This window comes from Coregonus lavaretus (genome assembly GCF_964263955.1).
Source record: "Coregonus lavaretus genome assembly, chromosome: 23".
Classification (NCBI taxonomy): Eukaryota; Metazoa; Chordata; class Actinopteri; order Salmoniformes; family Salmonidae; genus Coregonus; species Coregonus lavaretus.
The window spans coordinates 36,914,723-36,940,680 of NC_140010.1; the positions used below are offsets into that span (position 1 = coordinate 36,914,723).

The following is a 25,958-nucleotide window of genomic DNA, read 5'->3' on the forward strand; positions in this document are numbered from 1 at the left end:
GAGGAGGAGAGGAAAGAGAAATATACTTTAATTTGATTACAGTGACTATCCTGGGATCTATTCCGTTGGGGCAAACAGAATGCAGCAGATCGAGATGCATAGAATGAACATACATGACTCCATACTACGTCACTTACAGATCCTAAATGCATTTGTTTGACACAAAACCTCTTATTAGCACAAACCCCCAGAGGCATGCTGGGAGTTGGAGTGTTTCCCAGAGGAATGCTGGGAGTTGGAGTGGTTCCTAGCCTTATTTTACCTGGCCAGCATCAGATTGGCATTGGGGTTGTTGGTCCCAGGCCCCGTGGGGCTCCACTTGATGGTGTAGATCTCCTTACTGTGAGCCTGCAGGTCATGGACACACAAGTCCTGCTTCATACTCCAGATCTGGTAGAGACACAGAGGGGAGAGGGGAGAGACAGAGATGTGAGGACTCCAATCAAAGAGATTATAAACTGCAGCCAAAAGTAGACCCCGGTAAAACTTATTTTGTACTATTATTTCCTACTCCATGAAATACATATTTGGCAGTAGTTAGGAGGCTTTTTGTGAGCTGTGTGTGTGTCTGTGTGTACTGACCTTGAGTGTCATGTCGTCGGAGCAGGAGGCCAGCAGACTCCCCGTAGGATCCCACTTGATAGCGTTCACCTCATTCTAGAGGGAAAAGAGAAAGGGATGATGAGGAGGGATACAAGGAAACATTTAGTGAACTTTATAATATAGCAGTGCACAAAAAGGGAGCATCAACTGTACAAAGGCACTTCCTGCAGTGATGTGATTGAACAGGATGGGCAAAAGCTTTCACCTATCCTCTATATTCAGATCAGTGCGTTTGAACTCGAGGATGCCACTTTAGACTATTGAGATTAATCAATGTCGGTCACAATGGCTGCATTTACACAGGCAGTCTAATTCTGATCTTTGCCAATAGTTGGTCTTTTGTCCAATCAGATTAGATATTTTGCCAATAATTGAGCAAAAGATCAGAATTGGTCTGCCTGTGTTAACGCAGCCATTGTTAATGTGACAGGGAGAAGAGACAATTGAGATGCACCCAGGCCAGAGAGCCAGTCCAGTCTCCGGTCTTACCGTGTGTCCCTGGAAGGTCTTGACAGGCCGGTCCTGGCCCAGCTTACACACATGGATGCACATGTCCGTGCTGCAGGAGGCAAACGTGTTGTTGTTCTGCCAGTCAACGTCCAGGGCCGGCGCTGAGTGAAAGGGAAATTGCTGCTTGGCCTCCCCTGTGTGAGCGTCCCAAATGATGGTGGTCTAAACGAGAGACAGATATATTGTCAGAGTCGTTTCATCATATGAGTGACAAATGACACAATGACACCACACCATGACAAATCAATTACATTTAAAGGGATGTTAAACATCTGGTCTCTTTTATTCTTAAATGGCTTTCTCCACGTTTTCTTCTCTTTAAAAAGGCCCAGTGAGGTCAAAAAAGTTTCTTTATTTTAAGAAAACCCTTGTGACAAATATGATAAAGCCCTTTTAATGTAAGAGTTGTTTGAAACGACCGCCTGAAATTTCAGCCTGTTTTGGTGGGATGGAGTTTTGGCCTGCCGGTAAATGTAAATAGACCAATAAGAAAGAGCGTTCTAAACCTCTCTGCCAATAACAGCTAGTTTTCAGTTTTCACCTCCCCACTCTGACAACAACCAGACAGTCCTAGCAAAAATCTTAATTGAGAAATTGCTCTTTGCTAAGAAGCTATTTTTGTATATTTTTGGCCATTTTCATTGAAAACAATTCACAGTAAGGCACTTCATTGTTACCCAGAAATGATTTGATATTGAGATAAAAGTCCAATGCAGACATTTTTAACACACAAACCATTATCTTACCTTATCTACTCCTGCACTGAGGATAAAGTTGCCTTTCTTATTCCATTTGAGGGCAAATATAGGACCCTTGTGCTGGCCTAAGGTACTGGCGAGGTTACCTGCAAAAAAACATGTCATGGTGCTTGTTTAGCAAGAGAACTTCAGACCATCTGTGATTCTGTTTAGAAATGTTGAGATGTGAAAGTTCTGACATTAAAAGAGGCAATACGGAACTTTTGCCTTCGAGGTTGCTCTTGAGCCACACAAAGGGGTCCCCTAAATAGACAGAAATATTGTCCAGAAATGACCTCATTGGACAGAAAGCGGCACTCCTCCCCTCGCCCGTGAGCAAAAGCTTATATTGTTTGCCTAAAACTAAGGATTCAAGACAAAATTTTACATAAACAATTAGCATGCCCATAGTGTATCTTTAAATTGCTTACCGTCTTTAGTCCATATTCTGGCAAAGCCATCGTACGAGCCTGTGGCTAACAGCGTACCCTCACTCTGAAAGACAGAAATTCATCAGTTAGTCATTTTTCGGACCAATAACCTGTAGTTCTGGGTTTCTGTTGCACCCAAAATTGGGACAAAACAAGGCCCTGATCCTAATTAGAGATTTATGTGAATTACTCAAATGTTGGCTTAAATCTCCTGATGACATCAAACAACAGTCAGTTTTTCCTGCTTATCAAGTTGTGATTTGGCCAAAAGTACTTAAATGCTGGTTCAGTATCCTCCAGCAACTTGTAGAGCAGGGGAAAATGACAGCCTGCTCTACTGTAAGTCTAAATTCTGAGTAGCAGTAGTGAAAGCCCTGCATTTTCCATGGGAGGGAACGAAGCCATCCCATATTTCCGGTTGGGAAGCGCTGCCAGAGAATGCCTTTGGCAGCTGAGACACACACGCACACCAGAATGTGTACACACACACAGTCTGTCTGCCCACCCCCACCTCAAACACACACTCTCTCTCTCGCTCACATTCCAGTCCAGTGAGGTGACGTCTTTGTTGCTGGGTACGTCCTGGCCCCCCTCCCGTATGCAGTGTCTCAGCACCAGCTGGGTGGAGCTGCCTGTGCTGTTCTCACTCAGGTTCCAGATCCGCGCCGTTGAATCCCCAGACCTGCACACACACACACACACACACACACACACACACACACACACACGAGTTACACACTGTCATCTAACGTGCAACTTCTTTGGCTGCTTGTCAGCCTAAAACATAGCAACATTAACCCTCGTGGGAATTGACCTATATGGATAGGGCTAAATTGAAATGTTTCTTACAGAAGAAATATGAAAATGCATAAAATTTGGAGATAATGGGAAAATTATTAGACCAAAGGTGAGTACACAACAGTTCACCTGATACAGTTGACTACACAACTGTTCAAGACTGAATCCAAACATTACACTGTTGATTTTTATGTGCATTTTACATTTATTGTACTTTTCGCTGCATTTGTTGATAATGAAAATAACAACATAATAAAAAATAACAAGGGTTTGAGTGAGAGGACTAACTGGTGTCTCCAAGTGGCCACACATCTCCAAAGTGTGCACAGTTCCTAAGCAATTTCAATACACTTTTATGACTCAAAGAATAATATTTTTTGCTCTCCTAGCTGTGCCGTTGAGGAACTAGAGCAAGCTCACTTGTAGTTGTTTCGTTTGGAATACAACCCTGCATCCCCACCATCACACAATTACTGTTGTTGTTTACGCAATCCAAAAGCGGTCCATTATAAATAGCAATCTGGGTCAGGTGGGCATGATTTGAAAGCTTGTTCTATTGCCAACATGATTAGCTAAGTTATAAAATACGATCTTACAGTGTTGGGCTTTCACAAGGCAATTCAGAGAAACAGCTCATAATTCTGGTGCACATAGAAAGAGTGCATTCAGGTGCGTTTGCTGCCGCAAATTGTCTTCACAATAAACAAACATAGGCTCATTCTGTTCAGAACAGAATCATTAAGCCTAGGCCTACTCACCAAAAAGATGTCATGGCCGTAATTTATCACCATGCGGTGTTCAATGTGGAACTGTTAATCCATTTAGAACATTCCAAGGAACAGGCAGAATAAACTAAATCGAACGTCTGTCTGTATATCTTGTAACCCTGAAAACATCGTCTTTCAACTCACCAAATTGAGCCCTGCTTTAAATGATCACTCTTTGAGGAGAGAGCGCTGACGTCATGTATAGCATGTTACTGTACAGCCACTACGTTCCAATTGAGGCGCTTATTAGTGCCCAAATCTTCCATTTTCAACCTGTATACAGGTACGCGTGTAAAGGGCTAATAAAACACACTTCTCAGGATTAAATTAGATATGAGAGTACATAAACCTGCCAAATATACACATTATTTATCTTAAGTGTAAACTTCCTTGATTAAGTTCTGCTCATCAAAATGTAGGTCAACGCATACTTCTCATCATGAAAACGGGCAATGCTATATGAAGGGGGATTTTACTTCATGAACAGAAATCATTTATCTTTAGGCTGTCTTTCTCTATAAAGAGAGACAGGGATAGAGAAGTAGCAGGAAAGGGAGACAGTGAGTGATAGGAGGGTGAGAGAAAAAGGAGAGAGGAGTAGGAGAGAAAAAGAGACAGTGAAACAGAAGCCGAGAGAAATAGAAGTCAGAAAGAGAAAAGAAACAGAAGAAGGATATAGGAGTCGGTTCTGTACCCGGAGGCGAGCAGGTCATTGACGGGGTTCCAGGCACAGATGAACACCTCGGACTCGTGGCCTCGCAGCACCATGGCCTTGTTCTGGGGGATCTCCACATCCCCGTCCACATCCATCATGTCTGCATGGTGGTCTGGAGGGGGAGGGGATGGAACACACCTTAGAGTTAGATAGAGGACTCATCTTTGTATCAAACGGATTATATCCATCTTGTCCGCTATCCATCTCTATGGAAGACACACTCACAGGTCACATACAGAGGTCTTGGGCTGCGCCCTGAATCTCCTAACTGTGCACTTGAACATGCCCCGATCATCATTTAAAAGTGTAGGATTGATGTAAGCATTGGCTGAAGGGAATTTCGACCACTGTTAAATCCATGACGGGAGAAAGGTAGAGATTTTCATTGGTCCGGCTTGTCGAGTAGCAGCTAAACCTACGCTAGAGTTAGTAGAAATGATTGCGAGGAAAAGGTCAAACCATCTCCGCCGTCGGTTGTGCTTTAAACTCAAGAGGTGTGATTATGTAGGTCTATGTATTGTAAATCATTTTTACTGTTATGACCAGGGGTTAATTCCATAAATACAATCTTAATTCAATTCCCTCTACTTGTAAATTCCATTTAATTCAATTCAAATTTCAGGTCAGTTTTTGAATTCAGACAATTCAATTCCTCTCAATTCCAATGTTAGGTAAATTCCAAGAATTCAATTCCTAGTTCAATATTATCCCCAAGAATTCCCAAAATTCCGATTTGAATTCAATTCCCTCAGGCTTTCAGGACGATCATGTCAATATTCAGCGTGCTTCGCTATACTCCAAATATACAAATCAGTTGAAATCATTTCAAACAAATCCTGCAATCCATTTTGTATACTAAGTGCATTCATTCCATTAACTGATTAATTGTTTTTACAATTCCAATTCAAACAGTCTAATTCCAACACAATTCCAATCCCATAACTTGAATTCAATAGAATTCACTTCATAAATTAATTCAAGAATGGAATTGGAATTTCCAATAAAATTGGAATTGACCGCAACCCTGGTTATGATATCATGTTAACTATTACGAAATATATATATTTTTAAATTCAACTAAAATAAAAGAGGTGTCATAATGAAAGGTTCTGCTCACTGGCTAAGGCGTGGGCGCCATTCTCCTCGCCGTTGGCAGCGGTTCCCCCCTCTCCGTTCTTAGCGCCGCCAGGCTGGGGGCCCTGGGTGCCACTGGTGCTGCCAGCCCCGGCTGCCTGCTGCTGATGGGCCAGCTTTTCCCGGTAGGCCTGCTGCCGTGTCTGCACCACATCAGGCATCACAGCGTCGATCAGAGACAGCGACTCAATGGGCCGCCCGTCAAACAGAGTGCCATCCTGGGTGACAAGATACAGGGGTCGCAGCTTTAGCTTTCAGAAATCTGCATTTTCAAAATGCTGACCATCAAAAAATCTGCGTTTTAATCGATTTCACCTGCGTTTCATACAGGGATGGCCATTTGACCTTTGACTGTTAAAGTACTCGCATGATTTTCTATCAAGTACAAAAAAAAAAGAGCTATTTGTAGAACAAGGGAAAAAATGTGTGCATTGATTTATATGCCAACAGTGTGCAACAATGCCTAATTTATCATAACCATTACAGATAACGAATCCTAATTGCTAAATTGCCTCATTATATATCCAGTCAATAAAAAACAAGTGCCATTTAAGATTAATTTATTGAACCTGTAATATCAACTGGTTATATCGTGGAATACAATCTTCAAAATGTTAGTAACCTCAGCAGTGTGGCACTTTCTTGTAGAAGCCGATGTCTGTGTAATGACATATCCTTGTTTTGTTAATTTAGCAGACAAGACACTACTTCCCGAGCCCTTATCAGTCAAGACACCTATTTTATAATAAAAAAAACATGTAATATAACAGAATAAAATAGAACAGAATAGTGCGAAGTAATTCGCATCTCGCGACTGGAACAGTTATTTTCAAAGAGTGATCATTTGAAACAGGACTTAATTGGCAAGTTGAAAGACACATTTTTCAGGGTTACAAACTAAAACCTGTCTTCTTTTCAATATACAGACATTCGCTTTACTTTATTCTGCCTGTTCCTTGGAATGTTCTAAATGGATTAACACTTCTACATTGAACACTGCATGGGGATGAATTAAGGCCAAGATATCTGTTTGGTGAGTATATTTTAGTCATTTAGCACTCTTATCCAGAGCGACTTACAGTTAGTGAGTGCATACATTTTTCATACTGGCCCCCCGTGGGAGTAGGCTTAATGATTCTGATAAAAATATTTTTACTTTGTGGATGTGGTAAATAATGACAACCGCAAAGTAGCCTAAGCAGAAAATTACCCAGTTATTCCAAAATTGCAGCTCATTGTTGGAACACATATTTCCCTACTTCAGTCAACCAGTCCATTTTGAATTTGTGCAAGGAATGTAGCTTGTGTATCCCATCAGTTAGAACACAATTGAGTGAGTGAGACACAGAGGGGAAAGGGACTGTGTGATGCATGGCTTGGTTAATTTTTAGATCTTCGTTTACAAAATGCAGCAAGTATTTTTTCTGTATTTTTTTCTTTGCTTTTCTGTGTGAAAAAAGCTGAATCCTGCATTATCGCGACCCCTGAGACATATGTTTGGGGTTTCAACACAGTTGCCATTGACCAGTGATACAGGGTCAGATATTTTTTCATTAAAAAGGGGAATTTTACTCAAAAGTTAAAATGTTATGTTCCATTCTTTACATTTTAATATTTCAGCGGATGTCTAACATAGGGCTGGCGATATAGCCAAAATATCATATCACAGTGTGCAGAGTGTGCAAAGCTGTCATCAAGGCAAAGGAGGGCTATTTGAAGAATCTCAAATATAAAATATATATTGATTTGTTTTTTTAAATGTGGGTTAATACATGATTCCATATGTGTTATTTCATAGTTTTGATGTCTTCACTATTATTCTACAATGTATGTCCAAACTTTTGACCAGTAGTGTATATCAGGGCAATAGTCCTGATGATGTCATAGGATTGTGCTTCCTAGGATTGGAGGGTAATGTGATCCTAAATCTGTGGTAAGGGGTAACTTCTACTGTCTTACATTTAGGTATTGAGTTCAAAGGTTAGCACGGCAGCTACACAGTCAATGTAAGTTAGCGGTTAGCGTGGGGTACAGTCAGTAAATAGGAAAGTTAGCATTGTGGGTACTGACCTCATTGATGCTGACCTCTGCCTCCACGTACTGCAGGCCCTTCTGGATGATGGAGATCAGGGCAGCAGGGGGAACCAGGGCTCCGTTGATGTTGGACTGGCTGATGTGGCTTTCTATGCCAAAGGTGAACGCCGAGTGGGAGAAGCCTGGCAGAGGGATGTAGAGAGACGGAGGGGAAAATGAGTGTTGTACACCGCTGTCCTTTAATCACCACACCACTGCGTCATTATGTTTACATTCACCTTGCAGAGTTTATACCCAGCAGGCAAACCTGGTTGTGTCTGGGTAGCAGTCAGTTAAGATTCATTTTGGGGATTATGGTAGCAGAAATGTTTGAGATATTAAGCATTTTTCCTAAATTTTAGCTAGATAAATTGCAGATCTGATAATGGAAAACGTGTTGCTTTCCCAAATAGTTCAAATAACAATTTTCAAAAGGGTGAGACACTTATTTCTGGAACTAACTACAGCACAAAGTTTATGAGAAGATATACAGTGCATTCGGAAAGTATTCAGATCCCTTCCATTTTTCCACATATTGTTAAGTTACAGCCTTACTCTAAAATGGATTGAATAAAAACATTTCCTCATCAATCTACACCTAATACCCCATAATGACTAAGCGAAAACAGTTTTTTAGAAATGTTGGCAAATGTATATATATAATTTAAAAAAAACGGAAATACCTTATTTACATAAGTATTCAGAACCTTTGCTATGAGACTCGAAATTGAGATCAGGTGCATCCTGTTCCCACTGATCCTACTTGAGATGTTTCTACAACGTGATTGGAGTCCACCTGTGGTAAATTCAATTGATTGGACATGATTTGGAAAGGCACACACACCTGTCAGAGCAAAAACCAAGCCATGAGGTCGAAGGAATTGTCCGTAGAGCTCCGAGACAGGATTGTGTCCAGGCACATATCTGGGAAAGAGTACCAAAACATTTCTGCAGTATTGAAGGTCCCCAAGAACACAGTGGCCTCCATCATTTTTAAATGGAAGAAGTTTGGAACCGCCAAGACTCTTCCTAGAGCTGGCCGCCCGGCCAAACTTAGCAATCGGGGGAGAAGGGCCTTGGTTAGGGAGGTTTGGTCAGGGAGGTGACCAAGAACCCAATGGTCACCCTGACAGAGCTCCAGAGTTCCTCTGTGGAGATGAGAGAACCTTCCAGAAGGACAACAATCTCTACAGCACTCCACCAATCAGGCCTTTATGGTAGAGTGGCCAGACGGAAGCCACTCCTCAGTAAAAGCCACATGACAGCCCGCTTGGAGTTTGCCAAAAGGCACCTAAAGACTCTCAGACAATGAAAAACAAGATTCTCTGGTCTGATGAAACCAAGATTGAACTCTTTGGCCTGAATGCCAAGTGTCACGTCTGGAGGAAACCTGGCACCATCCCTACGGTGAAGCATGGTGGTGGCAGCATCACGCAGTGGGGATGTTTTTCAGTGGCAGGGACTGGGAGACTAGTCAGGATCGAGAGAAAGATGAACGGAACAAAGTACAGAGAGATCCTTGATGAAAGCCTGCTCAAGACCACTCAGGACCTCAGACTGGGGCGAAGGTTCACCTTCCAACAGGACAACGACCCTAAGCACACAGCCAAGACAACGCAGGAGTGGCTTTGGGACAAGTCTCTGAATGTCCTTGAGTGGACCAGCCAGAGCCCGGACTTGAACCCGATCTAACATCTCTGGAGAGACCTGAAAATAGCTATGCAGCGATGCTCCTCATCCAACCTGACAGAGCTTGAGAGGATCTGCAGAGAAGAATGGGTGTAACTCTCCAAATACAGGTGTGCCAAGCTTGCAGCGTCATACCGAAGAAGACTCTAAGCTGTAATCGCTGCCAAAGGTGCTTCAACAAAGTAATAAGTAAAGGGTCTGAATGCTTTATACTATAAATTTGCTGAAATTTATAAAAAACAGTTTTTGCTTTGTCATTATGGGGTATTGTGCGTAGATTGATGAGGGAAAAAAACATTTAATCAATTTTAGAATAAGGCTGTAAAGTAACAAAATGTGGAAAAAGTCAAGGGGTCTGAATACTTTCCGAATGCACAGTAGATCAGATGTGGGTCTTACCTGACTCTTGCAGGTATCTGTACACCAGGAAGTTGACCTCATCACTGCTAATGCTCATTTTTAATCCTGGTGGTCAAACCATGGGGTCAGCGAAGGGAATGGGAGCCTAGGACGAGAGAGACACACACACATAGTTACAACACATAGCCTGAAAAAAATATCAATACTGTACAACTTGTGTTATACTCAGATACTTATTAACAGATTAAACAGACACTTCAATGAACCCAGTGCCTTCGTCATGGTTGAACATTTGAACGCTTGCCGATGGACTTCAGCTTACTACTACACTGATTAGTGACTATGTATATAGTTGGAACTGAGCTTTCTTTTGAACTTGGGAGTCTTGGCAAGTGGCAACATTGACTTTCAACATGTAGTCTAGATTGTACAGTGGCTTGCGAAAGTATTCACCCCCCTTGGCATTTTTCCTATTTTGTTGCCTTACAACCTGGAATTAAAATTGATTTTGGGGGGGGTTGTATCATTTGATTTACACAACATGCCTACCACTTTGAAGATGCAAAATAAAAATGAAAAGTGAAACAAACAAGAAATAAGACAAGAAAACAGAAAACCTGAGCGTGCATAACTTTTCTGGCCACTCTTCCGTAAAGCCCAGCTCTGTGGAGTGTACGGCTTAAAGTGGTCCTATGGACAGATACTCCAATCTCCGCTGTGGAGCTTTGCAGCTCCTTCAGGGTTATCTTTGGTCTCTTTTTTGCCTCTCTGATTAATGCCCTCCTTGCCTGGTCCGTGAGTTTTGGTGGGCGGCCCTCTCTTGGCAGGTTTGTTGTGGTGCCATATTCTTTCCATTTTTTTTAAATAATGGATTTAAATGGTGCTCCGTGGGATGTTCAAAGTTTCGGATATTGTTTTATAACCCAACCCTGATCTGTACTTCTCCACAACTTTGTCCCTGACCTGTTTGGAGAGCTCCTTGGTCTTCATGGTGCCGCTTGCTTGGTGGTGCCCCTTGCTTAGTGGTGTTGCAGACTCTGGGGCCTTTCAGAACAGGTGTATATATACACTGACATCATGTGACACTTAGATTGCACACAGCTAATTATGTGACTTCTGAAGGTAATTGGTTGCACCAGATCTTATTAGGGGCTTCATAGTAAAGGGGGTGAATACATATGCACACACCACTTTTCCGTTATTTATTTTTTAGAATTTCTTGAAACAAGTTATTGTTTTCATTTCACTTCACCAATTTGGACTTTTTTGTGTATGTCCATTTAAATTACAGGTTGTAATGCAACAAAATAGGAAAAACGCCAAGGGGGATGAATACTTTTGCAAGGCACTGTAAATGCATAATAGATCCATGCAAATACCCTGAGTCAATATAACAAGGCGTAAAAAGCCACGATGAACTCACAACGCAGAGTTCCACACTAACATTTTCCCCTGGTGGCACTGGTGCCACTAACTTTTTCAGTTGGTGGAACCAGCCCATGATTTGGTGGCACCCCCCAAAAAATATTCACAGTGTCACGCGCCTGCTTGTCGAATATCTCATTCCAAAACCATGGGCATTAATATGGAGTTGGTCTCCTCTTTGCTGCTATAACAGCCTCCACTCTTCTGGGAAGGCTTTCCACTAGATGTTGGACCATTGCTGCAGGAAATTTGCTTCCATTCAGCCACAAGTGCATTAGTGAGGCACTGATGTTGGGCGATTAGGCCTGGCTCGCAGTCGGCGTTCCAACTCATCCCAAAGGTGTTCGATGGGGTTGAGGTCAGGGCTCTGTGCAGGCCAGTCAAGTTCTTCCACACCATTTCTGTATGTTACACACTTTGTGCAGGGGGGCATTGTCATGCTGAAACAGTAAAGGGCCTTCCCCAAACTGTCGCCACAAAGTTGGTAGCACAGAATCGTCTAGAATGTCATTGTATGCTGTAGCGTTAAGATTTCCCTTTACCGAACCTTGAAAAACAGCCCCAGACCATTATTCCTCTTCCACCACACTTTACAGTTGGCACTATGCATTGGGGCAGGTAGCATTCTCCTGCAACCGCCACATCCTGATTGGTCCGTCGGACTGCCAGATGGTGAAGTGTGATTCATCACTCCAGAGAACGCATTTCCACTGCTCCAGGGTCCAATGGCGGCGAGCTTTAAACCACTCCAGCCGATGGTTGACATTGCGCATTATGATCTTAGGCTTGTGTGGCTGCTCCGCAATGGAAACCCATTTCATGAAGCTCCCGACGAATAGTTATTGTGCTGACGTTGCTTCCAAAGGCAGTTTGGAACTTGGTAGTGAGTGTTGCAACCGAGGACAATGATTTTTACGTGCTACGCGCTTCAGCGGTCTTGTTCTGAGCTTGTGTGGCCTACTACTTTGCGGCTGAGCCATTGTTGGTCCTAGACATTTCCACTTCACAATAACAGCACTTACAGTTGACAGGAGTAGCTCTTGCAGGGCAGAAATTTGACGAACTGACTTGTTGGAAAGGTGGCATCCTATGACGGTGCCACATTGAAAGTCACTGAGCTCTTCACTAAGGAAATTCTACTGCCAATGTTTGTCTATGAGATTGCATGTCTGTGTGCTCGATTTTATACACCTGTCAGCAATGGGTGTGGTTGAAATAACCTAATCCACTAATTGAAGGGGTGTCCACATATTTTTTTATATATAGTGTCACTTGAAACAGTCTAACCAGGTCTTGTGTCGAAGTCGCCAAGGCTAGCTAGTTCTAGCCATCTTCTTTCGCCAATTAGCTTCAGCCGGCTGGTGTGCGACCGTGGCAAGGTTGGGTTGACATTGGATAGCCTATCTCTGGTGCTAGTTAGGGATCATCAATAAATTACACAATGTAAATGGGACAATAATTTCATTTTGCTCTTTTCATTAAATTAAATGCTTTCAATATTTGTATATGAACTTCTACAATTTATAGTTGGTTTGTAGTTAAGTCATTGAAATTTGGAGCTATTACATTATGTAATTTACTGATGGTCCCTAACTATCCCCATAGCGATATCGAATGTCAAACAAAATTGACCATTGGCATTATGATCGGATTGGGTGCTGCCAGCTGTGGGCAGGATTTAAATAAACCCAACCCAAGGAAAACTTTTACGGTACCCTTCATTCCGTGGCATACCATTTTTTCCCTATCATCTCGCAAATCTCCGTTTTGGACGAGACTGAATTTATGACCAAAATCATCCTATTTACACTTTGTAGTACATTTTGACACTAGAATGTTTCTGACTCATATCGATGACACACAGGCCATTTTCAAAACGAAAAGTTGCTTTTTAGGGGGAGTCTCTCTTTAATACGGACAACTAGTTGCTTCCAAAGTTGTGTTGACCAAGTAGAATGTGCAGCTCGCACCATTGAGACCAATTTAAACCTGTGTGACCAATTATTTTAATTTTTTTACTTGCACAGCTAAGTGAAAGAGTCGCAAAATGTGACTAAATAGTCTCAGTCTGGAGCCCTGCCAACAGATGACATAACTCCACTACGTAACACCATATCAAAATGGCACGCCTTTTGATCCCTCACCTTGCCTGACCTACTTTGGGGCAATTTCATAACACTCTGTGGTTACAGCCAAAGTGATCCTCATTTGGCAGTAAAATCTATCATGGAGTTGAATTTCACTTTGGTGGGTTGTGGAGTGATCCATCCTGGCCCTTAGGCAAAGCACCAGTTTCCATTCATTACCCCCACAACTGGAAATAATTACAGAGCCCTTCTTAAGAGGGCAGGCTGATTCATGTGGACAAAACCACTGGGGGAAAGGAAATTGGGGGGGGGTTCAGGAATAACATCCCGCATAGTTTGTATCCCTGAGACGCGTATTTATTCAAGCGAAGCCACACACTGTTTAACCTCTTAAGGATCGGACCCTTTTTCCCTCCATTTGTCGCCTAAAATTACATACCCAAATCTAACTGCCTGTAGCTCAGGACCTGAAGCAAGGATATGTATATTCTTGATAACATTTGAAAGAAAAACACTTTGAAGTTTGTGGAAATGTGAAATTAATGTAGGAGAATATAACACATTAGATCTGGTAAAAGATAATACAAACCAAAAAACATCCGTTTTCTATTTTGTAATTTTTTCCCCCATCATCTTTGAAATGCAAGAGAAAGGCCACAATATAATATTGCAGTTTAGGCGCAATTTAGATTTTTGACAGTAGATGGCAGCAGTGTGTGTGCAAAGTTTCAGATTGATCCAGTGAAGCGTTGCAATACTGGACTATTTTGTATCAAGCCTGCCCAAATGTGCCAAATTGGTCAATTGATACATTTTCTAGTACATAACTATAGAGAACATACAAAAATGATATGGTAATACAAAATGTAAGTTTACACACTCCCAGGAATGTCATACATGATGGATCATTAGCTTATACACTAACTTTCACACATCTAGATGGCCGGGCGGGGTGGGTGCGGAGCCAGAGAGAGCAGGGGTTCAAACTGTAGAACCCAGGTCCTACATTTGAATGTAAAAATGGATTTTATCAAACAAACCTGTGCTACATTTTATCTCTGGGACCCTTAAGATGACAAATCAGAGCAAGATTACTGAATGTAAGTACATTATTTACCTTCAGAGGTGAATGTATCAAACCAGTTGCAGTGATACGTTTTTTGTTGTTGTGCACTCTCCTCAAACAATAGTAAATTGTACTGTAAATTGGACAGTGCAGTTAGATTAACAAGACTTTAAGCTTTCTGCCCATATAAGACATGTCTATATCCTGGAAAGTTTGCTGTTACTTACAACAGTCATGCTAATCACATTAGCGCACATTAGCTCAACCGTCCCGTATAAGAGACACCGATCCCGTATAGGTTAAACAGGACCGTGGAAATAAACAGGGACGTGGATCCCACTTGGCCTTAAACCTCTGATATGAAGAGAAGGCCCCTGGAACCATCGATCCTCAGCTCGACTTTAGATCGGAGATGCTAATTATGGCCATCTTGTTCAATACGTCAACAAAATAACAACAAAAGGAATGCCAGCCATTCTATTGGTGGTCCTCTGTAGCTCAATTGGTAAAGCATGACGCTTGTAGTAGGGTAGTGGGTTCGATCCCCGGGACCACCCATACGTCAAAATGTATGCACACATGACTGTAAGTCGCTTTGGATAAAAGCGTCTGCTGAATGGCATATTATTATTATTATTTATTTTGCTCTACACATTTCAGTGGAAAGGAATGTGGTCTATTTGTATACAACCCTGTCTGTGGGCTATACTGTATCTCACCTTTTGCACTTTGCCCAAGGACAGCTCTCTCTCTCTCTGAACACGAGGCCCAAGGCTGAAGTGTGAATGCGTTAAAACAGCACAGCACTGTTTGTACGGCACATTCCAACCATAAGTCACAGCCGGGGGCCTTGAGAGTTAATGTGCAGGAAATCATGTCAGCTACAGCTCGAGAAGCCAAACTAAAATGGATTGAAGCGTTTATTAATTGCCATGGCTGTGTATTCCTATTACCCCACGCAAATATTTACAGCGTTCGGACGATGGTAAGTATGTCTTGTCATTTTTCCTATGGCTGGGCGATATGGCCTTTTCAAACTTATCGGCGATTCACAACATATCAATTTTTTTTTACCGTTTTCATTAAATAAGATTTGTTGTACAATTAAGGGTCAATACACTGTATTTAAAACAGTCAGGAATAACCTAAAGAATTCAGGACTTGTAAAATTATACCTAGGCTAAATATAAGCCTTCAACCATAAAATCCACAAAAAAATGTACAGTACCAGTCAAAAGTTTGGACACACCTACTCATTCATGGGTGTTTCTTTCTTTTTACTATTCTCTACATTGTAGAATAATAGTGAAGACATCAAAACTATGAAATAACACATACGGAATCATGTAGTAACCAAAAAAAGTGTTAAAACAAATCTATTTTACATTTGAGATTCTTCAAAGTAGCCACCCTTTGCCTTGATGACTGCTTTGCACACTCTTGGCATTCTCTCAACCAGCTTCATGAGGTAGTCACCTGGAATGCATTTCAATTAACAGGTGTGCCTTCTTAAACGTTAATTTGTGGAATTTCTTTCCTTCTTAATGCGTTTAGTGCCAATCAGTTGTGTTGTGACTAGGTAGGGGTGATATACAGAATATAGCCCAATTTGGTAAAAGACCAAGTCCATATTATGGGCCAGAAGGATTACCAGGACGTGTACTCTGAGCATGCGCTGACCAACTGGCAAGTGTCTTCACTGACATTTTCTCTCTCTCCCTGTCTGAGTCTGTAATCCCAACATGTTTAAAGCAGACAACCATAGTCCCTGTGCCCAAGAACACTAAGGCAACCTGTCTAAATGACTACAGTGAGAGAAAAAAGTATTTGATCCCCTCTCAATCAGAAAGATTTGTGGCTCCCAGGTATCTTTTATACAGGTAACGAGCTGAGATTAGGAGCACACTCTTAAAGGGAGTGCTCCTAATTTCAGCTTGTTACCTGTATAAAATACACCTGTCCACAGAAGCAATCAATCAGATTCCAAACTCTCCACCATGGCCAAGACCAAAGAGCTCTCCAAGGATGTCAGGGACACGATTGTAGACCTACAAAAGGCTGGAATGGGCTACAAGACCATCGCCAAGCAGCTTGATGAGGTGGTGACAACAGTTGGTGCAATTATTCGCAAATGGAAGAAACACAAAAGAACTGTCAATCTCCCTCGACCTGTGGCTCAATGCAAGATCTCACCTCGTGGAGTTGCAATGATTATGAGAACGGTGAGGAATCAGCCCAGAACTACACGGGAGGATCTTGTCAATGATCTCAAGGCAGCTGGGACCATAGTCACCAAGAAAACAATTGTAACACACTACGCCGTGAAGGACTGAAATCCTGCAGCGCCCGCAAGGTCCCCCTGCTCAAGAAAGCACATATACAGGGCCGTGAAAGTGTTGTGGTCAGATGAGACCAAAATTGAGCTCTTTGGCATCAACTCAACTCGACGTGTTTGGAGGAGGAGGAATGCTGCCTATGACCCCAAGAACACCATCCCCACCGTCAAACATGGAGGTGGAAACATTATGCTTTGGGGGTGTTTTTCTGTTAAGGGGACAGGACAACTTCACCGCATCAAAGGGACGATGGACGGGGCCATGTACCGTCAAATCTTGGGTGAGAACCTTGAAAATGGGTTGTGGATGGGTATTCCAGCATGACAATGACCCAAAACACATGGCCAAGGCAACAAAGGAGTGGCTCAAGAAGAAGCACATTAAGGTCCTGGAGTGGCCTAGCCAGTCTCCAGACCTTTAATCCCATAGAAAATCTGTGGAGGGAGCTGGTTCGAGTTGCCAAACATCAGCCTCGAAACCTTAATGGCTTGGAGAAGATCTGCAAAGAGGAGTGGGACAAAATCCCTCCTGAGATGTGTGCAAACCTGGTGGCCAACTACAAGAAACGCCTGACCTCTGTGATTGCCAACAAGGGTTTTGCCACCAAGTACTAAGTCATGTTTAGCAGAGGGGTCAAATACTTATTTCCCTCATTAAAATGCAAATCAATTTATAACATTTTTGACATGCGTTTCTCTGGATTTTGTTGTTGTTATTCTGTCTCTCACTGTTCAAATAAACCTATCATTAAAATTATAGACTGATCATGTCTTTGTCAGAGGGCAAACGTACAAAATCAGCAGGGGATCAAATACTTTTTTTCCTTCACTGTATGTCTATAGCCATGAAGTGCTTTGAAAGGCTGGTTATGGCTCAAATCAACACCATTATCCCAGAAACCCTAGACCCACTCCAATTTGCATACCGCCCCAACAGATCTACAGATGATGCAATCTCTATTACATTTTAGTCATTTAGCAGACGCTCTTATCCAGAGCGACTTACAGTTAGTGAGGGCATACATTTTATTTTCTATTTTTCATATTTTGCGCTCCACATTGCCCTTTCACACCTGAACAAAAGGAACACCTACAGTTGAAGTCGGAGGTTTACATACACCTTAGACAAATACATTTAAACTCAGTTTTTCACAATTGCTGACATTTAATCCTAGTAAAAGTTCCCTGTCTTAGGTCAGTTAGGATCACCACTTTATTTTAAGAATGTGAAATGTCAGAATAATAGTAGAAATAATTATTTATTTCAGCTTTTATTTATTTCATCACATTCCCAGTGGGTCAGAAGCTTACATACACTCAATTAGTATTTGGTAGCATTGCCTTTAAATTGTTTAACTTTGGTAAAACATTTCGGGTAGCCTTCCACAAGCTTCCCACAATAAGCTGGGTGAATCTTGGCCCATTCCTCCTGACAGAGCTCGTGTAACTGAGTCAGGTTTGTAGGCCTCCTTGCTCGCACATGCTTTTTCAGTTCTGCCCACAAATGTTCTATAGGATTGAGGTCAGGGCTTTGTTATGGCCACTCCAATACCTTGACTTTGTTGTCCTTAAGTCATTTTGCCACAACTTTGGAAGTATGCTTGGGGTCATTGTCCATTTGGAAGACCCATTTGCAACCAAGCTTTAACTTCCTGACTGATGTCTTGAGATGTTTCTTCGATATATCCACATTATTTTCCTTCAACATGATGCCATCTATTTTGTGAAGTGCACCAGTCCCTCCTGCAGCAAAGCACCCTCACAGCATGATGCTGCCACCCCCGTGCTTCACGTTGAGATGGTGTTCTTCGGCTTGCAAGCTACCCCCTTTTTCCTCCAAACATAACGATGGTCATTATGGCCAAACAGTTGTATTTTTTTAATTCATCAGACCAGAGGACATTTCTCCAAAAACTACGATCTTTGTCCCCATCTGCAGTTGCAAACCGTAGTCTGGCTTTTTTATGGCGGTTTTGGAGCAGTGGCTTCTTCCTTGCTGAGTGGCCTTTCAGGTTATGTCGATATAGGACTCGTTTTTACTGTGGATATCCTCCAGCATCTTCACAAGGTCCTTTGCTGTTGTTCTGGGATTGATTTACACTTTTCGCACCAAGGTATGTTCATCTCTAGGAGACAGAACGTGTCTCCTTCATGAGCGATATGATGGCTGCGTGGTCCCATGGTGTTTATACTTGCATACTATTGTTTGTACAGATGAACGTGGTACCTTCAGGCGTTTGGAAATTGCTCCCAAGGATGAACCAGACTTGTGGAGGTCTACAATTCTTTTTCAGAGGTCTTGGCTGATTTATTCTCATTTCCCCATGATGTCAAGCAAAGAGGCACTGAGTTTGAAGGTAGGCCTTGAAATACATCCACAGGTACACCTCCAATTGACTCAAATTATATCAATTAGCCTATCAGAAGCTTCTAAAGCCATGACATAATTTTCTGTAATTTTCCAAGCTGTTTAAAGGCACAGTCAACTTAGTGTATGTAAACTTCTGACTCACTGTGATACAGTGAATTATAAGTGAAATAATCTGTCTGTAAACAATTGTTGGAAAAATGACTTGTGTCATGCACAAAGTAGATGTCTTAACCGACTTTCCAAAACTATAGTTTGTCAACAAGAAATTTGTGGAGTGGTTGAAAAACTAGTTTTAATGACTCCAACCTAAGTGTATGTAAACTTCTGACTCCAACTGTATGTGAGAATGCTATTCATTGACTACAGCTCACCGTTCAACACCATAGTGCCCTCAAAGCTCATCACCAAGCCAAGGACCCTGGGACTAAACACCTCCCTCTGCAACTGGATCCTGGACTTCCTGACGGGCCGCCCCCAGGTGGTAAGTGTAGGTAACAACACATCCGCCACGCTGATCCTCAACACAGGGGCCCCTCAGGGGTGCATGCTCAGTCCCCTCCTGTACTCCCTGTTCACCCATGACTGCATGGCCAGGCACGACTCCAACACCATCATTAAGTTTGCCGACGACAACAGTGGTAGGCCTGATCACCGACAACATCGAGACAGCCTATAGGGAGTTGGTCAGAGACCTGGCTGTGTGGTGCCAGGACAACAACCTCTCCCTCAACGTGACCAAGACAAAGGAGATGATTGTGGACTACATGAAAAAGAAGAGGACCGAGCATGCCCCCATTCTCATCGACGGGGCTGTAGTGGAGCAGGTTGAGAGCTTCAAGTTCCTTGGTGTCCACATCACCAACAAACTAACATGGTCCAAGCACACCAAGACAGTCGTGAAGAGGGCATGACAAAACCTATTCCCTCTAAAGGAGCCTGAAAAGATTTGGCATGGGTCCTCAGATCCTCAAAAGGTTCTACAGCTGCACCATCGAGAGCATCCTGACTGGTTGCATCACTGGCCTAAAAATTGTCAAAGACTCCAGCCACCCTAGTAATAGACTGTTCTCTCTGCTACAGCACGGCAAGCGGTACCGGAGCGCCAAGTATAGGTCCAAGAGGCTTCTAAACAGCTTCTACCCCCAAGCCATAAGTCCTGAACATCTATTCAAAGGGCTACCAGACCATTTGCATTGCTGCCCCCCCCCCCCCCTCCCCTCCCCCTCCCCTATTTAACACTGCTGCTACTCTCTGTTTATTATCTATGCATAGTCACTTTAATAACTCTAACTAAATGTACATATTACCACAATTATCTCGACTAACCGGTGCCCCCGCACATTGACCCGGTACCCCCTGTATATAGCCTCGCTATTGTTATTTTACTGCTGCTCTTTAATTATTTGTTACTTTATTTTATTTTAATTTTTTGGTATTCTTTCTTAAAACTGCATGGTTGGTTAAGGGCTTGTAAGTAAGCATTTCACTGTAAATTTGATTTCACTTGATTTGACTTTAGGACATGAAGGTCAGTCAATACGGAACATTTCAAGAACTTTGAAAGTTTCTTCAAGTGCAGTCGCAAAAACCATCAAGCGCTATGATGAAACTGGCTCTCATGAGGACCGCCACAGGAAAGGAAGACCCAGAGCTACCTCTGTTGCAGAGGATAAGTTCATTAGAGTTAACTGCACCTCAGATTGCAGCCCAAATAAATGCTTCACAGACTTCAAGTAACAGACGCATCTCAACATCAACTGTTCAGAGACTGTGTGAAACAGGCATTCATGGTCGAATTGCTGCAAAGAAACCACTACTAAAAGGACACCAATAATAAGAAGAGACTTGCTTGGGCCAAGAAACACGAGCAATGGACGTTAGACCGGTGGAAATATGTCCTTTGTTCTGTGAGTCCAAATTTGGGATTTTTAGTTCCAACTGCTGTGTCTTTGTGAGACATGGAGGAGGTGTGAAGGTGCTTTTCTGGTGACACTGTCAGTGATTTATTTAGAATTCAAGGCACACTTAACCAGCATGGCTACCACAGCATTCTGCAGCGATACGCCTTCCCATCTGGTTTGCGCTTAGTGGGACTATCATTTGTTTTTCAACAGGACAATGAACCAACACACCTCCAGGCTGTGTAAGGGCTATTTGACCAAGAAGGAGAGTGATTTGAGTGCTGCATCAGATGACCTGGCCTCCAAAATCACCCGACCTCAACTCCATTGAGATGGTTTGGGATGAGCTGGACCGCAGAGTGAAGGAAAAGCAGCCAACAAGTGCTCAGCATATGTGGGAGCTCCTTTAAGACTTTTGGAAAAGTATTTCAGGTGAAGCTGGTTGAGAGAATGCAAAGTGTGCAATACTGTCATCAAGGCAAAGGGTGGCTACTTCGAATAATCTAAAATAAAATATATTTATATTTGTTTAACACTTTTTGGTTACTACATGATTCCATATGTGTTATTTCATAGTTTTGATGTCTTCACTGTTATTCTACAATTTAGAAAATAGTTTTAAAAAATAAAGAAAAACCCTTGAATGAGTAGGTGTGTCCAAACTTTTGACTGGTACTGTAATTATTTTATCAAAATAGTTTTACCTGCTTTGTTGCAATAATCACTGATCTGACTTTCAAGTCTATGAAAATGCCATTTTTGTTACAAGTTTAACCAGAACCATGCACATTGCACATCCACTAATAATGACTAACTAACCAGGCATTATAGAAAATTAACTCAGTTCTCAAGCACAAGCCCACCTGCTAGTGAGTAACCAGCTAATCTAGTCTAGCCAACAAGTCTAGCCAACTTGGATCTATTTGCTTGCTAACAAGGTTGAACAGTTGAACTGTTATGAACACACCCTCCTGTCTGTCTCCAACTGCTTGAACAACATAGCCTGTTCACTTTGTTTAGATGTAGACATAAAGTGGCCTACCTGGACAAGAAGATGCTTATTTCTCAGAATGAGAATGAGTTGCCAATTACTTAACTATAATAACTATAATAACAATAATAACAATAATAATAATAATAATAATAATAATAATAATAAATGCCATTTAGCAGACGCTTTTATCCAAAGCGACTTACAGTCATGCGTGCATAAATTTTTTTGTGTATGGGTGGTCCTGGGGATCGAACCCACTACCCTGGCGTTACAAGCGCCGTGCTCTACCAGCTGAGCTACTAAATGAGTATTTTTATGTTCATTGCACATTTATAAAACACAGACTAGACAGCTAGCGCATAACAGTCTGGCTAAAATGCTGCTAACAGTACATGGTACCGCAATGCCGCATGCGACAAACTGAGCTGCCATTGATACTGCCTTAGTTCTACATTTTGAGTTGAGACATAAAAAGAGTATCGTTAAAAGGTTAAATTCTTCTCCATTACAGTAAAATAATGTCTCAATATGTTTCGGTGTCCATATGACCAATTATGTTGGACCAAACCTCAAATGCAAATAGTAAGTTGAAACTGCTTGTTATCAGAGAGGAAGTGGCAGGGGGAGGGGCTTGGTGAGTGGCAGGGGAGGGGCTTGGTGTCTGTGTGCGAGTGGGAAGGTGCACACAGCACAGAAGGAGCGAAGGAGAGGAGACCAAAAAGACAAAAACTCATAAAAACAATTAAATAATACTTGACTTTTGCAATACAGGCATATGGAACATCGCGCTAAAACATTAATTCAAATTAATTCACTATATCGCCCAGTCCTAGTTTCCCTTGTGCCTCTTCGGGGTGATGACAAGTCAGTTGGGTCAGGGAGGGAGAAAATGGCTCACTGGTGTGAGTTCGTTGTCTCCCTGTTTGACATGTACTGAAGTACAGGCCTCAACCCCAGAGTCCTGACACATTGCTGAGGGTGTGACTGCGGCTGCAGACTCCTCTCCTGCTCCTTCACAAGATTTGACGGTCTGTTTGGGGATTTGAAAACCCAAAGTGCACAGAGCGGATGAGAAAGGACTATGTTGATGGAAAGTGACACACATAATGGGAGATGTGCTCCTGTGGGATATCCAAAACAACTGCATTCTGGTAGTCCAGGTTTGAGCCAAAGTATGGAGAAAGTCATCCTTACAATGCACTCTTTGGGCATGTCAGCGTGATTCTGTGATAACCACTGTGCTTTCTAATATACTATATTCGACAAAAGTACAACTTGTGTGTTGCTTCTGAAACACTCTTTAAAACACTTCTCAGCTATCAAATATGTATGCTATTACATGCGATGATGTCAGCCCCAGACTACTCACCATGTGATCAAGTGTCTTTCAGAAGCTCATTGCTCCACCGTCCAGAGGAGGAACTCAGCAATCTAGGAACAAAGACAGTGAACAGAATAATTACATGATGACTTACAGTTAGTGCATTCATCTTAAGAAAGCTAGGTGGGACAACCACAGCTCAGTCATAGTAAGTACTTTCCTCAATAACGTCAGTGGTAGAAAATAGTCAAGCATGAGTGTTAGTTCACGAAAGGCATTTATTTTTAATTCCAGTTTATACACTGTTCATGTTGACCCTCTCTGAGGAAAAGTACATAAGAGTGAAACCTTGAGTGTACTGTTTAAAAGTATATATTTTTACATTTTTAGTCATTTAGCAGACGCTCTTATCCAGAGCAACTTACAGTTAGTTATATAGCCAGCATGGCAAGAGGATGATGCTTTCATAGCAACGTCAGAGCTCACATTATGCACGACAACTGGGACTTAACAATCCCAGTGCATTGATATTACCTGCCAATATTGTATGGAAATTGTAAAATAAAATGTTGCAGTGCCTACGCAGGCAGATTGAGGAAAGAGTTAAGAGCTGACTGGCCAAGAGGGGTGTGTCATTATACTATAAGACTGGGTCAGTGTTGAATCCAAACAGCCAATGGACCTTCGTGCTACAAGTGCCCTGGTAGGAGCACGCAAGAAGCAGACTGGGAAGAATAATTACCTAGCTACAGTAACGTTACATGTACAGTACCTTCGTGTACAGCTGTGACAGAAGATGCTAACATCGCTACAACATTAGCACACTAAATTACACTAGTTGGCACAATTTACTATTGGTAACTTAACGTTAACTACGCAATTGAGATTTGATCTAATTTATAACGTTAGCTAGCGCCAGTAATATTAACAAAAACGAGTTCGTCTAAAATTAGCAGCCTGTCACCTAACGTAAGCTAGACACAGTAGCTAACGTTAGTTATCGTTATGTCACCGGTTAGCCTAAGCTAACCTAGCTTGCATTGCTAACTAGCTAGCGCGAAGAGCACAAAGCCCATCCCCCACACGGTTGTACGCAAGAGGCTAAGCTAACTTTAGTGATTAGCTAGCTTGAGCACCGCGACGTGGTTTTTCGCTCGCCACTCTCCCGTGCCCATGAGGCATTGCTAAACAAGGACTTAGCGCTAACTAGTTAGTCACAAAAACATATTACAGGGTATGCATATAGAAAGGGGTAGCAATATTTTGCATTTATTCCTATGTTCCAACAACAAATAAAAAAATAAGATTCGTTCTTATATGAACGTAGCTGGCTAACATTGGCTGGCTAGCTAGCTAGCTAGCTGCTCTTTCAAAATGTGTCCCCATAATCCAGTAGCTAGCTACCTACTTTGTCTGAAATGTTTTGATAGATGGTTTCCGCTGTAATCCACGTGTTAAAGCTAAACTATGGTATCTATTTCCAAAGATTGCTAAATTGATATATCAAGGAAATTAATTAACATGTTAACGCTAATAGATAAGATACAGAGCCAGGCGGTTCGAAGCCAACGGCTTCAGACGCTCAACACAGTGACGCGACTTTCCCTACAAAAATGGGCAGTCCAGGCAGCTTGCTACAGTATTTCCAAGCATCACTCATTGAAGCAGAGCACAGAAAGCATGGTCACATATTGAGGAAGGAGCAATCACGACAGTGTACAGGAAATGTGTTTCCAACCCTCAAAAAACCCAAGAAGATTCAAACGTAATACTTTAGATAATTAGATGCTATACAGTTCTGTGAATGTATATTGTATACAAACACAGTCTCTTTGAATGTATTAATATATCCATAAAGAAATGGGGGAGTTCAACTACTCAAAATAGAATTATGACGAAATAGGCAACTCACTTTCACAATCATATACAGTACTTAGAGTCAGCACACAATGGCTCCATCACAGCATAACCACCCCTCTCCCTCTCCCCAAATTGGGTTTAAGAACCTTCACTTGGTTCCACCAATCAGATGAGAAGGAAAAATTATAGAGGCCTCAAGCTTGCAGCCAGCCACCAGTCACAACAGTGTTTCACCCATCCCCCACTACTGCTAATTTTTGCCTGGCTGGGCACCACTAGCCATAGATTAATTACTCCCCACCCCCTATCCTTTGCTGGTCATTCATATTGGGAAAGTGAATAACAAACTGACGTTATTGATGTGTACATATATAACTGTTTTCTATTTACATCCATGTTCCTAAGTGCATTGCACTGTTTTAGCTGGAGATGCTGATCAAAAGATACACTGGAGTACGATCTTCTGAGAGGCACTGACAAGGCTGTGAAAGTGTCATGGAAGTTGGATATCACCCTGGGCTGAGACCTTGAGATGGGATCATTCCATGATTCCTCAGTACATTTTAGATCTACTATAGCTGTATCAAAGATAGGGTGACGATAGCACAAGCTTTTCTTGCCTTCATTGAAAAACTAGGCTGAATAGTACTGATTCAGTTTCATTCTGCTAACATACGACTGTTTTCCTCAAGCTGCCCCTAGTGAAGATTCTGCTTCATCGCTCCAGACTTCCCCGTGCGAGATGATGACACATCATGAAATGGTGAATGTGGCCAGCAGA

At 42.1% G+C, this 25,958-nt stretch overlaps 1 protein-coding gene across 2 annotated transcripts in view; it reads right to left on the minus strand.

Moving 5' to 3' along the window:
* The window catches only part of LOC311099137 (F-box-like/WD repeat-containing protein TBL1XR1), a 31,321-nt gene extending 6,343 nt beyond the window's left edge, over positions 1 to 24,978 (minus strand). The window contains exons 1-13 of one of the 2 annotated variants that reach the window (XM_084139799.1): positions 24,726 to 24,914; positions 23,366 to 23,427; positions 9,857 to 9,962; positions 7,766 to 7,911; positions 5,679 to 5,913; positions 4,541 to 4,673; positions 2,822 to 2,963; positions 2,282 to 2,345; positions 2,073 to 2,114; positions 1,860 to 1,957; positions 1,093 to 1,275; positions 583 to 657; positions 263 to 390 (exon numbers count right to left, since the gene is read on the minus strand). In XM_084139799.1, coding sequence (XP_083995925.1) covers positions 263 to 390; positions 583 to 657; positions 1,093 to 1,275; positions 1,860 to 1,957; positions 2,073 to 2,114; positions 2,282 to 2,345; positions 2,822 to 2,963; positions 4,541 to 4,673; positions 5,679 to 5,913; positions 7,766 to 7,911; positions 9,857 to 9,914 — 1,304 coding nt within the window. In that variant the 5' untranslated portion in view covers positions 9,915 to 9,962; positions 23,366 to 23,427; positions 24,726 to 24,914. Of the gene's footprint in view, positions 1 to 262; positions 391 to 582; positions 658 to 1,092; positions 1,276 to 1,859; positions 1,958 to 2,072; positions 2,115 to 2,281; positions 2,346 to 2,821; positions 2,964 to 4,540; positions 4,674 to 5,678; positions 5,914 to 7,765; positions 7,912 to 9,856; positions 9,963 to 23,365; positions 23,428 to 24,725 lie in introns of both variants that reach the window. The other variant, XM_084139800.1, reaches the window with a different exon arrangement.
* Between the last annotated feature and the right edge of the window lie 980 nt (positions 24,979 to 25,958).